This window comes from Coregonus lavaretus (assembly GCF_964263955.1).
Source record: "Coregonus lavaretus genome assembly, chromosome: 25".
NCBI classification, from domain to species: domain Eukaryota; kingdom Metazoa; phylum Chordata; class Actinopteri; order Salmoniformes; family Salmonidae; genus Coregonus; species Coregonus lavaretus.
Genome location: NC_140012.1, coordinates 22,342,713 through 22,356,649, shown reverse-complemented (window position 1 = coordinate 22,356,649; position 13,937 = coordinate 22,342,713). Strand labels below are relative to the sequence as shown.

Genomic DNA, 13,937 nt, shown 5'->3' with positions numbered 1-13,937 from the left:
ATTGTACTGTAATAGATGCGGTGGTTGTGTGTATAAAATGAAGAGTAAGGGAGAGCGAGAGAGAGAGAGAGGGAGCAGGGGAGAGAGAGAGGGAGGGAGAGGGGAACAAAGCTTCTTAAATTGAGTTGAATAGAGAGCAATAGTAATTGCGTATTTTTGTAGGCACTAACCCCGCCATGGCTCATTGGCCAAAGCCTATTGGGAAATAAATGGGAGGAGGGGGGGGGGGGGGGGGGGGGGGGGGGGGGGGGGGGGGGAGTTGGTTAAAAAGCCGAAAATAAGGTATTTGTTAAACACAGGCTTAGCAGATCTTATACGCTTCGTTCTATGAGATAATCTTCATCAGCTAACGTCACTTTTGTGAATTTTGAAGCATTTATGTAATCAAAACAAGCACATAAAGCATATAAAGGTTTCATAATTAATAAAGATCATGTTAATTGACTGATACTATCTCATAGAACAAAACGTATATGATCTCCCAAACCTGTGTTAACCTCAGACCTTATTTTCGGCATTTATCCCAAAACCCCTTTCATTTGCCATTCATTTCCCCCATAGGAATGTTTGAACGAACCAGCGGTAACTCATTTGAGGACTACAAGCTGGCGAGACCCAATGAGCTCAATCAGCAATAAGGCAGACCGCCATAGTGACAGAAATGGGTAACCACTGCCCTGCAATGGACATTAGAGGAACTGCGCAAACTTTCCCCAATTAAAAAAAATATTTTACCCTTATTTATCTAGGCAAGTCAGTTAAGAACAAATTCTTATTTACAATGACGGCCTACACCGGCCAAACGCGGACGACGCTGGGCCAATTGTGCGCCGCTCTACGGATACAGCCTGGAATCGAACCAGATGCAGTGCCTTAGACCGCTGCGCCACTCGGGAGCCCAATCATCAGATCCCCAACACAGTAGGGTCCTTCTCACATAATTTATCTGACCATTCCTTTGTCAATTTAACTGTACACAGTTCTGAGTTCAGAAAAATACACTCTAAAAGAAACAAATAAAAATTAATATTTTTGGTCTGACTTCTACATTAAAGTTATCAGTCAATTAAACAAGGTACGCTTGTAGATTTAGTATTCAAATGTATTTTATTTATTTTATCAACGCTGAACCTTATTAGTAAGTAACAATATAAACAATTACATTTGGCAATAAACAAGTTACTTTCTTTAATGTTTCATAATTTGCTCTTATATATTTGATATAAATGTATTAATATTCTGTACATCTTAACATAGAATTCCTATAATTTAAATTAATCATTGCAATTAATCACACACATGAAGTTACCAGAATAGCACTTTACACAAAATGTTATGGAAAATGGGAGCCTAACCATCTCTGCCTTGAGAACGAGGAAGAACAAATTTAACTTGGCAGGAAAATGTGAAATATTTTTAAAAGAGTAACTTAATTCAACAGTTAAATTAAACAAATATTTGAATGTTAATAAATAAATAAGAAAACGTAATACACATTATATACACAAATAAATTATCAAATGAACTTTAAGTCACTGTAGGTAAGTTATACTAACTTTTAAAGTATAAATCATAATGATCTTAAATACTGTTTTGAAATACAATTATTTGATGCTGGTTTATTCAACTTCAAGTCTATAATGTGTACATTGATGGGAGATGTCTATCTGTAGCCTTCCGTATTTCACTACAATTATCAAGTACACCTTTTTATTTCCTAGAAATCATCAAAAAAGCAATACATCTATCTGCACATGGAAAGAAAGAGCAGGAAATAATAATGGCTGAGTTTTGTCTGTTTGCACATATACGATCTACATAATGGAATCTCCTGTGTCTCATTATATCAAGAACAATAGGAATAGAAGTTGGCCTTTGTAACTTTGTAACAGTCTCCATCTCAGTGCTCTGCATGCTGTTTGAAGTTGATCACAAGACAGGAGCTGGAATCAAAGGCACTCAGCATGGCCTGGGAATTCTCTCTACCCTCATCCTTTAGCTATTTCTACTCTTTATCGTCCTCTATATCTCTATCCACATCATTTATATATATATATATATATATATATATGTATACACAGTGGGGGAAAAAAGTATTTAATCAGCCACCAATTGTGCAAGTTCTCCCACTTAAAAAGATGAGAGAGGCCTGTAATTTTCATCATAGGTATACATTAACTATGACAGACAAATTGAGATTTTTTTTCTCCAGAAAATCACATTGTAGGATTTTTTATGAATTGATTTGCAAATTATGGTGGAAAATAAGTATTTGGTCACCTACAAACAAGCAAGATTTCTGGCTCTCACAGACCTGTAACTTCTTCTTTAAGAGGCTCATCTGTCCTCCACTCGTTACCTGTATTAATGGCACCTGTTTGAACTTGTTATCAGTATAAAAGACACCTGTCCACAACCTCAAACTGTCACACTCCAAACTCCACTATGGCCAAGACCAAAGAGCTGTCAAAGGACACCAGAAACAAAATTGTAGACCTGCACCAGGCTGGGAAGACTGAATCTGCAATAGGTAAGCAGCTTGGTTTGAAGAAATCAACTGTGGGAGCAATTATTAGGAAATGGAAGACATACAAGACCACTGATAATCTCCCTCGATCTGGGGCTCCACGCAAGATCTCACCCCGTGGGGTCAAAATGATCACAAGAACGGTGAGCAAAAATCCAGAACCACACGGGGGGACCTAGTGAATGACCTGCAGAGAGCTGGGACCAAAGTAACAAAGCCTACCATCAGTAACACACTACGCCGCCAGGGACTCAAATCCTGCAGTGCCAGACGTGTCCCTCTGCTTAAGCCAGTACATGTCCAGGCCCGTCTGAAGTTTGCTAGAGTGCATTTGGATGACCCAGAAGAGGATTGGGAGAATGTCATATGGTCAGATGAAACCAAAATATAACTTTTTGGTAAAAACTCAACTCGTCGTGTTTGGAGGACAAAGAATGCTGAGTTGCATCCAAAGAACACCATACCTACTGTGAAGCATGGGGTGGAAACATCATGCTTTGGGGCTGTTTTTCTGCAAAGGGACCAGGACGACTGATCCGTGTAAAGGAAAGAATGAATGGGGCCATGTATCGTGAGATTTTGAGTGAAAACCTCCTTCCATCAGCAAGGGCATTGAAGATGAAACGTGGCTGGGTCTTTCAGCATGACAATGATCCCAAACACACCGCCCGGGCAACGAAGGAGTGGCTTCGTAAGAAGCATTTCAAGGTCCTGGAGTGGCCTAGCCAGTCTCCAGATCTCAACCCCATAGAAAATCTTTGGAGGGAGTTGAAAGTCTGTGTTGCCCAGCGACAGCCCCAAAACATCACTGCTCTAGAAGAGATCTGCATGGAGGAATGGGCCAAAATACCAGCAACAGTGTGTGAAAACCTTGTGAAGACTTACAGAAAACGTTTGACCTGTGTCATTGCCAATAAAGGGTATATAACAAAGTATTGAGAAACTTTTGTTATTGACCAAATACTTATTTTCCACCATAATCTGCAAATAAATTCATTAAAAATCCTACAATGTGATTTTCTGGATTTTTTTTCTCATTTTGTCTGTCATAGTTGACGTGTACCTATGATGAAAATTACAGGCCTCTCTCATCTTTTTAAGTAGGAGAACTTGCACAATTGGTGGCTGACTAAATACTTTTTTTCCCCCACTGCATCTCTCTTATCCTCTACCCATCTCTACCTCAGCTTGGAACGTCAGGTAAACTTGGAGTTGGATCTCCTCTAACATGAAGTCACAGTTGCTGATGGTATTTGGTTTGTAAATTGGGTGGCAGTGCATGACAGGTAATCTTTGTTTGTATGTGTTTGTGTTTGTGTGTATATGCGTATTTGTGCGTGCCTTGATCAGTCCCCTAGTTCCCTCCTCAGCAGTACTCCTCTCTTTGCGGATCTGGCAGGTCATTCAGGTCCAGAAACACTGAAGCATTGGACAGCTTCCTTCCATTACTGGACAAGTCCAGCAATTCCTCTGCTGTGCAGCCTGAGCTGGGTACTGAGCTGATGTACATGTCCCACACCTGTTCCACATGTCCAACTTGTCCCACCCCAACCCCTGGTCCAGAGTCCAGCTCCAGAAGCTTCTGCTTGATCTTCAGGTTCTTCTCGATGTTTCTGCGCTTGTGTTTGAACTCCAGGATGGTCTTGGTGTAGCGGTTGATGATGGTTACCGAGGAGGCCATGCAGGCTGTAAACGAGCTCCACGCCAGGCTAGAGAGAGTGAGAGTGAGAGAGAGTGAGAGAAAATAACATGGAGATGATGGATAAACAGAATTATGAATGAAAAAATAAACATTTACAAGTCAAAGTCACATCTTTATTGGCATGTGTGTAGGAGAAGTGGACTGGTAAAGAGGGAGATTTAAAAAAAAACTCAAAATGACATATTATTAAAGTGATTTTTAGACGTTTCTGTGTGTGTGCTTACATGTATGACCAGCTGTAGTCCCATGTCTGAGGCTTCCAGTCCTCTGGCCCCACACTGACTGTCAGCTGGAAGGCTGTGGTAAACATCATGTGGGCCACCATGCCGAGTAGACCTGGAAAGTCAAGTAAAAAAGTTTTTCTCAATCACTTACATGCATTTTTTGGAACAATGTTGTTGATTTTCAAAACAGAGTCCACAAGACACAGAACTCTGTAAATGCGTTTTCAAAATGTAGTTGCCTTCTCAAAACATAAATACATTAATATAAACTATATTATAATGTAAAAATTGCTAATACATTCATAAAAAGAACACGACTGCCTGCAAAAAGATTAACGCAACCATACTTATCTCTTCAGTCCAAGCAGACAAAACAGAAAGAAACACAATCCACAATAGAAATAAGGAAAGGTGAATACAAAATGGAGGAACACAACTGATATGAATGTACAGTATAGGCCTCATTCCACACCAAAGCAAAGCTCTAAAATGGAAGATCACAACATTGGAGATGATGACTTAGGAGTAACCCAAAGTTACTTAGAAATAACCAAAACTTAATTCTCTGAATATCTGCATGTCTGCAATATGTAAAAAAAAAAAAAAAAAAAAAAAAAAAAATAACATTTTGACAGTCCCCATATCCATAGAAATGTCCCTATATTTTACATGGTATGAAACTGATGGGGTGATTTAGAATTGTGTGTAGTAGTATTTACTGATTGCCAGAAATAGTGAACACAATTGCACACATTTCTCTTCTGATGAAAACAATGTGTTAATATTCGGTGAACACTGTATTCACTGATGACAAGTTTAGCAAAAGATGGTCTAAGATATGCAAGTAAGGTACAAAGTCAAGAAAATGATCAGAAGTTCTGTAAATGTATTTAAGCATTTGATCATTGCTGTTCTGCTATAGATACGTTTCAGCACAGATCCAAAAATAGCTTGAATGCGATTGAGAAAAACTGAGTGGCACTGCGATGCAGTGGTCTAAGGCACTGCATCGCAGTGCTAGCTGTGCCACTAGAGATCCTGGTTCGAGTCCAGGCAAGGGTTTGGCCGGCAGGGATGTGGGTTCGTTTCCCACGGGGGGCCAGTATGAAAAAATAAAAAATAAAAAACGTATGCATTCACTAACTGTAAGTTGCTCTGGATAAGAGCGTCTGCTAAATGACTAAAATGTAAAATGTAAACTAGTCTAGTGCTGTAGAATAGAGCATTAGAGAGAAGTGTGTGAAGTTCCATTTTTCACCACAGGGTGACAATGTTGAGCTATAATGGCACCTACAGTAGTCCTTGAGCGCTACAGGATGTGCAGGCATTTCTTCCATCCCAGCACAAACACACCAGATTCAGCTACACTAATCCTAATCCTAAAGTCCTTGATGATGAGTTGATAGCCGAATAATGTGTGTTAGTGCTGGGCTGGAACAAAAGCCTACTCCCCCTGTAGCAGCTCTCCTAGACCAGAGTTAGAAACCATGGGATTACAGCACTTGGTTAAGCAGAGCAGAGATGTGCCAGTGTAGAGGATTGGCAGAATGACCACTTAACTGGCCTGTTGGCTAACTTGGTGTCATGCTGCATACAATTGTAATTCTGCTCTCTTCCCCTCTCTCTGCCAAAACCTCCAATCTCTCTCCCTCTCTGCCAATCATTGCCAATCAAGGTGGCAGGTAGCCTAACGGTTAGAGAGGCAAGCCAGCAACCAAAGGGTTGCCAGTTCAAATCTTGGGTCTGATGGGAAAAATCTGGCGGGAAATGAGCTGGCAACCCTGTCTCTCTGCCAATCTTTATCTCTTTCTCCCAAGCACAGATCAGTCACCCAATGAAGAGATCAACTCCTGTGTTCTGTCCAGATATCCACCCACTCAGTCGACCCATTTACATTTTTACATTTTAGTCATTTAGCAGACGCTCTTATCCAGAGCGACTTACAGTTAGTGAATACATATTTTTTTTATACTGGCCCCCCGTGGGAATCGAACCCACAACCCTGGCGTTGCAAACGCCATGCTCTAATGGCATGGAGAATATAGCCTACAGCTTTTAATCTCCGCGGCACAGGGCTGGAGTGATCCTTCTCCCTGGGATTACCCTATAGGGAAATAAATGTTTTTTTACCCAAAATAAGCTAGCATTGTTTTTAAAAGTCTTATTGAAATGTTTACTTTTGTTTTCAGAATGTTTAAAAAACATTCAGTTTTACCGGTCAGGAAACATATGGCTTCGTTCACACAATCAATGTGAAATCAAAAACATATGTTCTCACAACTTCCAAGGAACCAAATGTGCTAGCTGGGAAGTGTTTACATGACTATTGTATACTCGGCCTACTGCCATAATCAGTTGAATATCTCATTATTAGTGTGCATGTAAACATACTCAATGTGTCTTCCATCAATCACATTCAGAACTTCCTTCAGGCAGCACCTCTACTAGTACACAACTTTATATTTCCTCCCTAAAACTTAGCTAGGCTTATTTCCCAGTGGTGGGTGAACCAAGCTGAAGGGTTGGGGGAATTGTTCTCTTCTTGGTAATGGTAAAGCATAAAGTTAATCACCCATATGGGCTGTTTGTGCTAAAACAAAGACCTCTCTCTTTCTCTCTCTCGCTCTCTCCCGCTCTCCCTCACGATTTCCCTCCATATCCCCCTCTCTCTCTCCTTTCATACCCCTCCCCCCCTCTCTCTCCCTCCATACTCCCTCTCTCCCCCTCTAGGCTGGCGGGTAGGAGCGTTGGGTCTGTAACCGAAAGGTTGCTGGATTGAATCCCCGAGCTGACAAGGTAAAAATATGTCGTTCTGCCCCTGAGCAAGGCAGTTAACCCACTGTTCCCCGGGCGCCGATGACGTGGATGTTGATTAAGGCAGCCCCCCGCACCTCTCTGATTCAGAGGGGTTGGGTTAAATGCGGAAGACACATTTCAGTTGTACAACTGACTAGGTATCCCTCTTTCTTTCTTCATACACCCCCATTATACATACGTTTAATAATGGTTTCTCTAGCCTCTGGTCTGGCCTTTAGCATTCTTCTGGAAATCATTATAACAAGATGCTGAGCTAGGTAAACTGTGTAAGCCTCTCTATAAACTATATTAACACATTAAAAACAGGAACAACAGTAAACCCTTTTATTGATTAATTTTGTTGTTTGTAGGCAGGGCAGGATAACTCCCCTGAGATGAGACTGTTTTTATTTGCGAACAGTTTAATTGTGTTTTTAAATGTCTGTTTAATCAGTGGTTGACTTGAGGTGGCTTGGTCATCCATTCCATTAAAGGGGGACATAAAACCATTTCATTACTCACTCTTGGTTCTTTCCTACCAACCAAACGACCGCAAATTACCTGGACGCAAGACTGCCAAGAGGTTTGGATGACAGATAGCATAGCCAACATCCACTCAGACATTATTGTCTTGTTTTCCGGATCCAGATTAAGCCTACTCGAGCATTTGAGCACAGTCCAGGAGCAGACAAACCAGCTCGGTGGGTCTAGAGTCTACTCTAGACCATCACTTATCCAACAGAACACTGAAGCCTTGTGTCTGCAGAAGGCAAGTGAACTCCTCTAATAACCAACATCCATCCACCAGGACCAGATCAATACTAATCCAGACAAAACTAGACCAGCCGTCTTAAAAAGACAAATGCTCCTTGGGTGGAAACAGCCTCATAGGAAGAGTAACTGTCAAGTCCAGCCCAGTCTGCAGCCCCATAGATAGCAGTGAGCTATTTTAGCTGCCTAAAGCTGCCAGTGTGAAGACAGTGCTGATCTGCAGGGTTTCTATTGTCCCAATCAGCATCAAAAGGTTGAGACGCAAACTAACAAACTAAACATTGTTCTAACCCTAACCCTAACAGTGAGGAGGGGAGAAAAGGGACTGACTCAATAGCAAGAAGCACATGCACGTGTGCAAACAAAAAAAAGCATGAAAATGTGTTGTTACCTGAAAGGACAGTGAATATGGCAGCGAAGGCGTTGAGTTTGAGGCCGTCGATGACGTTTCCTAAGTGACACGCCTCTATGGACATGAGCATGCCTCCGGTAGCCAGGAGGAGAATATACAGACATTCTGCCACGATACACAGCCACAGCACTCCTACAGGGAGAGAAGGAGCGAGAGAGAGAGAGAGAGAGAGAGAGAGAGAGAGAGAGAGAGAGAGAGAGAGAGAGAGAGAGAGAGAGAGAGAGAGAGAGAGAGAGAGAGAGAGGGTGGGTGGGTGGGGGAGGTTAGGTGAGGGAGTAGGACCAGTGAACCATTCACCCATATCATTAACCTTCACTGTCACAGAGAAGATGTATCTGTCTCTAAGACAGACACACACGCCGCACACCACACTCATGCTCGTTCACACACACACACACACACACACACCCCCCACTTGACCTACACTCGCTGCCTGGGCTATGGATGGTGGGGTGAATGGTCCTTGATATGACCACGGATGGTAAAACGTTACATTAAGTTACCCCTATTACTATGTAACTACACAGTAATAACTGTAGTAACAACATAGTTACAAACGGTAGTTACATAGGTATTACTATGCCCAGTGACGCAAGCCTACCAGACGAGCTAAATGCCTTCTATGCTTGCTTCGAGGCAAGCAACATTGAACCATGCATGAGAGCACCAGCTGTTCCAGATGACTGCGTGATCTGGCTCTTCGTAGCCGATGTGAGTAAGATCTTTAAACAGGTTAACATTCGCAAGGTTGCGGGGCCAGACAGAATACCAGGACGTGTACTCAGAGCATGCGCTGACCAGCTGGCAAGTGTCTTCACTGACATTTTCAACCTATCCCTGACCTGGTCTGTAATACCAACTTGTTTCAAGCAGACCACCATAGTCCCCGTGCCCAAGAACGCCAATCAACACCATCATCACCCTGGACCTACTCCAATTCGCATACTGCCCCAACAAATCCACAGATGACACAATTGCTATTGCACTCCACACTGCCCTCACCCACCTGGACTAAAGGAATACCTATGTAAGAATGCTGTTCATAGAGCATTCAACACCATAGTCCCCTCCAAGCTCATCACCAAGCTCAAGACCCTGGGACTGAACACCTCCCTCTACAACTGGATCCTGGACTTCCTGACGGGCCACCCCCAGGCGGTGAGGGTAGGCAACAACACATACGCCACGCTGACCATCAACACAGGTGCCGCTCAGGGGTGTGTGCTTAGTCCCCTCCTGTACTCCCTGTTCACCCACGACTGCACAACGGTGGTAGGACTGATCACCGACGACGATGAGGCAGCCTATAGGGAGGAGATCAGAGCCCTGGAAGTGTGGTGCCAGGACAACAACCTCTTCCTCAATGTCAGCAAGACAAAGGTGCTGATCGTGGACTACAGGAAACGAAGGGACGAACACGCCCCCATCCACATCGATGGGGCTGTCTCTTTCACATTTTGTATTTTTTTTGTCTACCTGAGAGTATCCCTTTAGCTATTTCAATTACTTAAATTTCCTAACCAACATATCCCCCATCACAAAAGCACAGAGAAAGGTATGGACTTATTGGATGAAATCAAATCATAACTGAGATTGAGAGTACATTAAAACCAACAAGGGCCCTTTTGAAATAAGTCATAATAATGCCCCTTTTGGGCACAGAGACAGTGACATTGGACTCAATATCAATTGAGTTCACAATTGAACATGTTTAATCACATCTCTCAGACTGAACAGGTGAATAGAACAGGTGAAGTTACAACTAAATTACAATCAGTTTTGGGTGTCTGTCATTCTCATTATTTTATTCTGTCAATGTCACAGGAAGATTTAATTCCAGCCAGTGCATGTGTCTGGTCTTGTCCTGTCAGGAAGCTATTCAACAGTCTTTTGTGTGGTACTGAATTAGGCACGGACAGGTTGTGTGTTTGTGTGTGTTTGTTTGTGTGTTGAACAGTATTTTGTGTGGTAGTGAATTAGTGTGCCAACACGGAGGAGGAGGAATGTCTGATTGGCAGAGTGAGACACTCTCTATTCATCCTCTCTCTTTCTATCCATCCTCTCATCCTCTTTGTAGAACTATAGAAGTCCAAACTCTACTGGATTTGAATGAGTGACTACAGCACAGCTAACACACCAGATTCTACTAATCAACTGCTTATCAGGACCTAGATTAGCAGAATCAGGTGTGTTAATGCTGGGCAGGAACAAAAGCCTGCAATCCCAGTAGCTCCCCAGGACAACGCAGTGTTTCTACTCTTCTTCAATTCTGTTAGGTTTGCACTTTTCAATTGACACTTCCAAATAAGCCTTAAGCATGTGAACCTACTCTATGATTATTAAGTGACTGGGTTCAATTTGCACCTTTTGAGCTGCACTTGCAATTCCTGATATGAGAGATGACTGGAATCTTGAAAAAATAAAACATCCATATAGCCATTTACAGATGCATAGCAAATTGTGTTAATAACACATCAATTACAATGTAATAACACGTTATTACACAAAACCTACCTCTTTCATGTGAGGGTGTGACATAAATGAAACTTCTGCAGTTTTCACCTGAAATAGAATATCCCACACAATCAAAAACAATACAGTCAAACACTCAGTCATCATATTTCTAAGGTGGCTAAACCTGTGCAGTCTTTTGCTCCCTCCCTGTTGAAACACTCCTGATTCTACTACTCTGCAGGACGTTGAATCAGGTGTGTAACAGAGCAGGGTTGGAGAAAAAGCCTGCATGCATAGCATACCCAGCAGCTCTTCGGGACGACGGTTGGCCACCCCAGTGACACAAGATTGACACCAAACATTCATTACATAATTACGTGACTGTAAAAATCTGTAGGCTATTTTATCCATTCTGTTCAGAATTTCTCTGTATTTCTGCCATAATGGGCTCAGAATCTTAAATGTGTGTTCTTAAATCCGATGATCGGTCAGCAACAGTTATCCGTTCAAAAATAGGTCTATTGTTAGAAATGTATTGTGAACTGTCGATGTAATTTCTCACGCTTGACATTCTTGCTCTTGTTGAGTGTAATCTTTCACTTAGGCTATCCAATATTTTTGAAGGAACGTGCAATTTCAGAGATGGACACTGTCATTACATCAATAGCTCCAAAAACCCTTCACATGCAACACATGCAACTATGTCACAGTGTCGGTATTCAATTAATCAAGGTGGGATTGTTTCATTTTCTTTTAAACGGTAAATGTATGATATATAGGCCTACCCATTGACTCTTGAAGAGTATAACTTATACATTCCTCATGAGCTTAGTTAAACTGTCATACCCTATCAGAACTCACATTATAAACGTGTTTTACTCCAACGTTTATAATGTAAATGTAAACAAACAGCCTCAAAACATGGTTAAAACTATAATGTTTATATCATGGATGGTCAGCCCTTGCTTCCATAGCTCTGTCTATGAATTTGAGAGTGGTTACATTTTCCCAGCCCCATCCCTCAGCTATTTAACTCAACTTTGTTATTGTTTTAATGACAGATTTCCTCTTTAAATTTAACAGTAAAATGAAAAACATATTACCTTATACAGCTCACAGAACAACTATGGTCATTTGATTTCGCTCAAAAGACAAGAACAAATACATACATTTGCATAGTCCATGATTGTGAGAAGCCAATTATAACTTTACATTTAAAAACGAGACTATTTCCTTTATGTTTACACATGCGTGCAGGTGCGTCACATCTCTGCGCGCAAAAAAGTTTTGTTCTCTTAGCTTCTCTACGCCTATTCAAAACAACTGGGAACTCGGAAATCTCCGACTTCCGACTTCAGTGCGTTCAAGACAAATTGGAACTTGGGAAAAAAACAAGCTCCAACTGGATAAAATATTTTGACTGGTCATCCAACTAGGAATTCCATGTCGGAAAATCTGGCATCTTTCTAGAGCTCCGACTTTCCATCTTGAGAATCACTGACGTCATGATTTGACCTTTTTCCCCCGAGTTTCCAGTTGTCTTGAAAGCACCATCTCTCTCTTACCAGTCATATTGACGTTCTCCTCGCACGAAAACCAGATCCCGGTGTGGAACTTCCTCATAATGTACTTGTCCTCGCCAGACTCCCAGATGTACTGGACCAGTCTGCTGTCGTTAATGTTCGAGCTGTTGAACCTGATACAGAACGACTGTTTCGTGGTGAACGGTCCGGTACAGAAAGGTTTCGCAACTTTCCGTGTCCCCTCACACCAGTAGCTGGTAGTCAACGCAGTCACGGCTAGAATCAGCGCGAGGAAGTTCAAGGTAAGAGCCAGAGATACCCTCCGCTGCCGATCTATCCCTCCCATAATGGCAACCGGGAATGGGAGATGCACTAATCCGAACGTTTAACACAAGATATGGCGACTTCTCCTCAGGTCCTCCTACAGTTATCCGGCTTTCCGATAATATATCCGCGGGTAATTACAGCTGCGCAAGACTCCTGCATGTGGAGCCAATCCTCAGATATGGTCTTTTGAGAGTCTGATACTCTCACTTTGTAGCTACCCCCCCCTCCTCCTCCTACCCCTCCTTTCCAGTGTATCTCTCTGTCTCTCCTCCTCCGCGGAAGGGGGGAAGGTTGCCAGCTCCTACCTGTCTGTCTGTCTGTATCAAATCAAATCAAATCAAATGTTATTGGTCACATACACGTGTTTAGCAGATGTTATTGCGGGTGTAGCGAAATGCTTGTGTTTCTAGCTCCAACAGTGCAGTATATCTGACAAGTAATATCTAACAATTTCACAACATATACCCAATTCACACAAATCTAAGTAAAGCAACGGAATTAAGAATATATAAATAAATATATGGAGGAGCAATGTCAGAGTGGCATAGACAAGATACAGTAGAATAGTATAGAATACATTATATACATATGAGATGAGTAATGCAAGATATGTAAACATTAAAGTGACTAGTGTTACATTTATCAGTGGTGGAAAAAGTACTCAATTTTCACACTGGAGTAAAAGTAAAGATACATTCATAGAAAATGACTCAAGTAAAAGTGAATGTCACCCAGTAAAATACTACTTGAGTAAAAGTATTTGGTTTTAAATATACTTAAGTATCAAAAGTAAATGCAATTACTAAAATGTACTTAAGTATCAAAAGTAAAAGTAAAAGTATAAATCATTTCAAATTCCTTATATTAAGCAAACCAGACGGCACAATGTTCTTATTGTTTTTTAATTGACGGATAGCCAGGGGCGCACTCCAACACTCAGACATCATTTACAAACGAAGCATTTGTGTTTAGTGAGTCCGCCAGATCAGAGGCAGTAGGGATGACCAGGGATGTTCTCTTGATAAGTGTGTGAATTTGACAATTTTCCTGTCAAAATGAAATTAGTACTTTTGGGTGTCACGGAAAATGTATGGAGTAAAAAGTACATTATTTTCATTAGGAATGTAGTGAAGTAAAAGTAAAAGTTGCCAAAAATATAAATAGTAAAGTAAAGTACAGATACCCCAAAAAACAACTTAAG

General features: G+C 41.6%; 1 protein-coding gene across 1 annotated transcript; it reads right to left on the bottom strand.

Moving 5' to 3' along the window:
- Window positions 1-3,678: 3,678 nt before the first annotated feature.
- Window positions 3,679-12,758, bottom strand: gsg1l2b (gsg1-like 2b). Its single transcript, XM_084141403.1, has 5 exons — window positions 12,452-12,758; window positions 10,947-10,994; window positions 8,412-8,564; window positions 4,454-4,565; window positions 3,679-4,236 (listed from the first exon to the last, which is right to left on the bottom strand). The coding sequence occupies exons 1-5, from the start codon at window positions 12,753-12,755 to the stop codon at window positions 3,894-3,896; spliced, it is 960 nt and encodes a 319-aa protein (XP_083997529.1). The 5' UTR covers window positions 12,756-12,758; the 3' UTR covers window positions 3,679-3,893.
- Window positions 12,759-13,937: the final 1,179 nt, after the last annotated feature.

Coding starts and splice junctions, on each gene's coding strand:
- gsg1l2b (XM_084141403.1), bottom strand. CDS start 12,755: ATGGGAGGGATAGATCGGCAGCGGAGGGTATCTCTGGCTCTTACCTTG. Junction 4,566..8,411: donor CATATTCACTGTCCTTTCAG/GTAACAACACAT, acceptor TTGACTTTCCAG/GTCTACTCGGCATGGTGGCC. Junction 4,237..4,453: donor GACTACAGCTGGTCATACAT/GTAAGCACACAC, acceptor CACTCTCTCTAG/CCTGGCGTGGAGCTCGTTTA.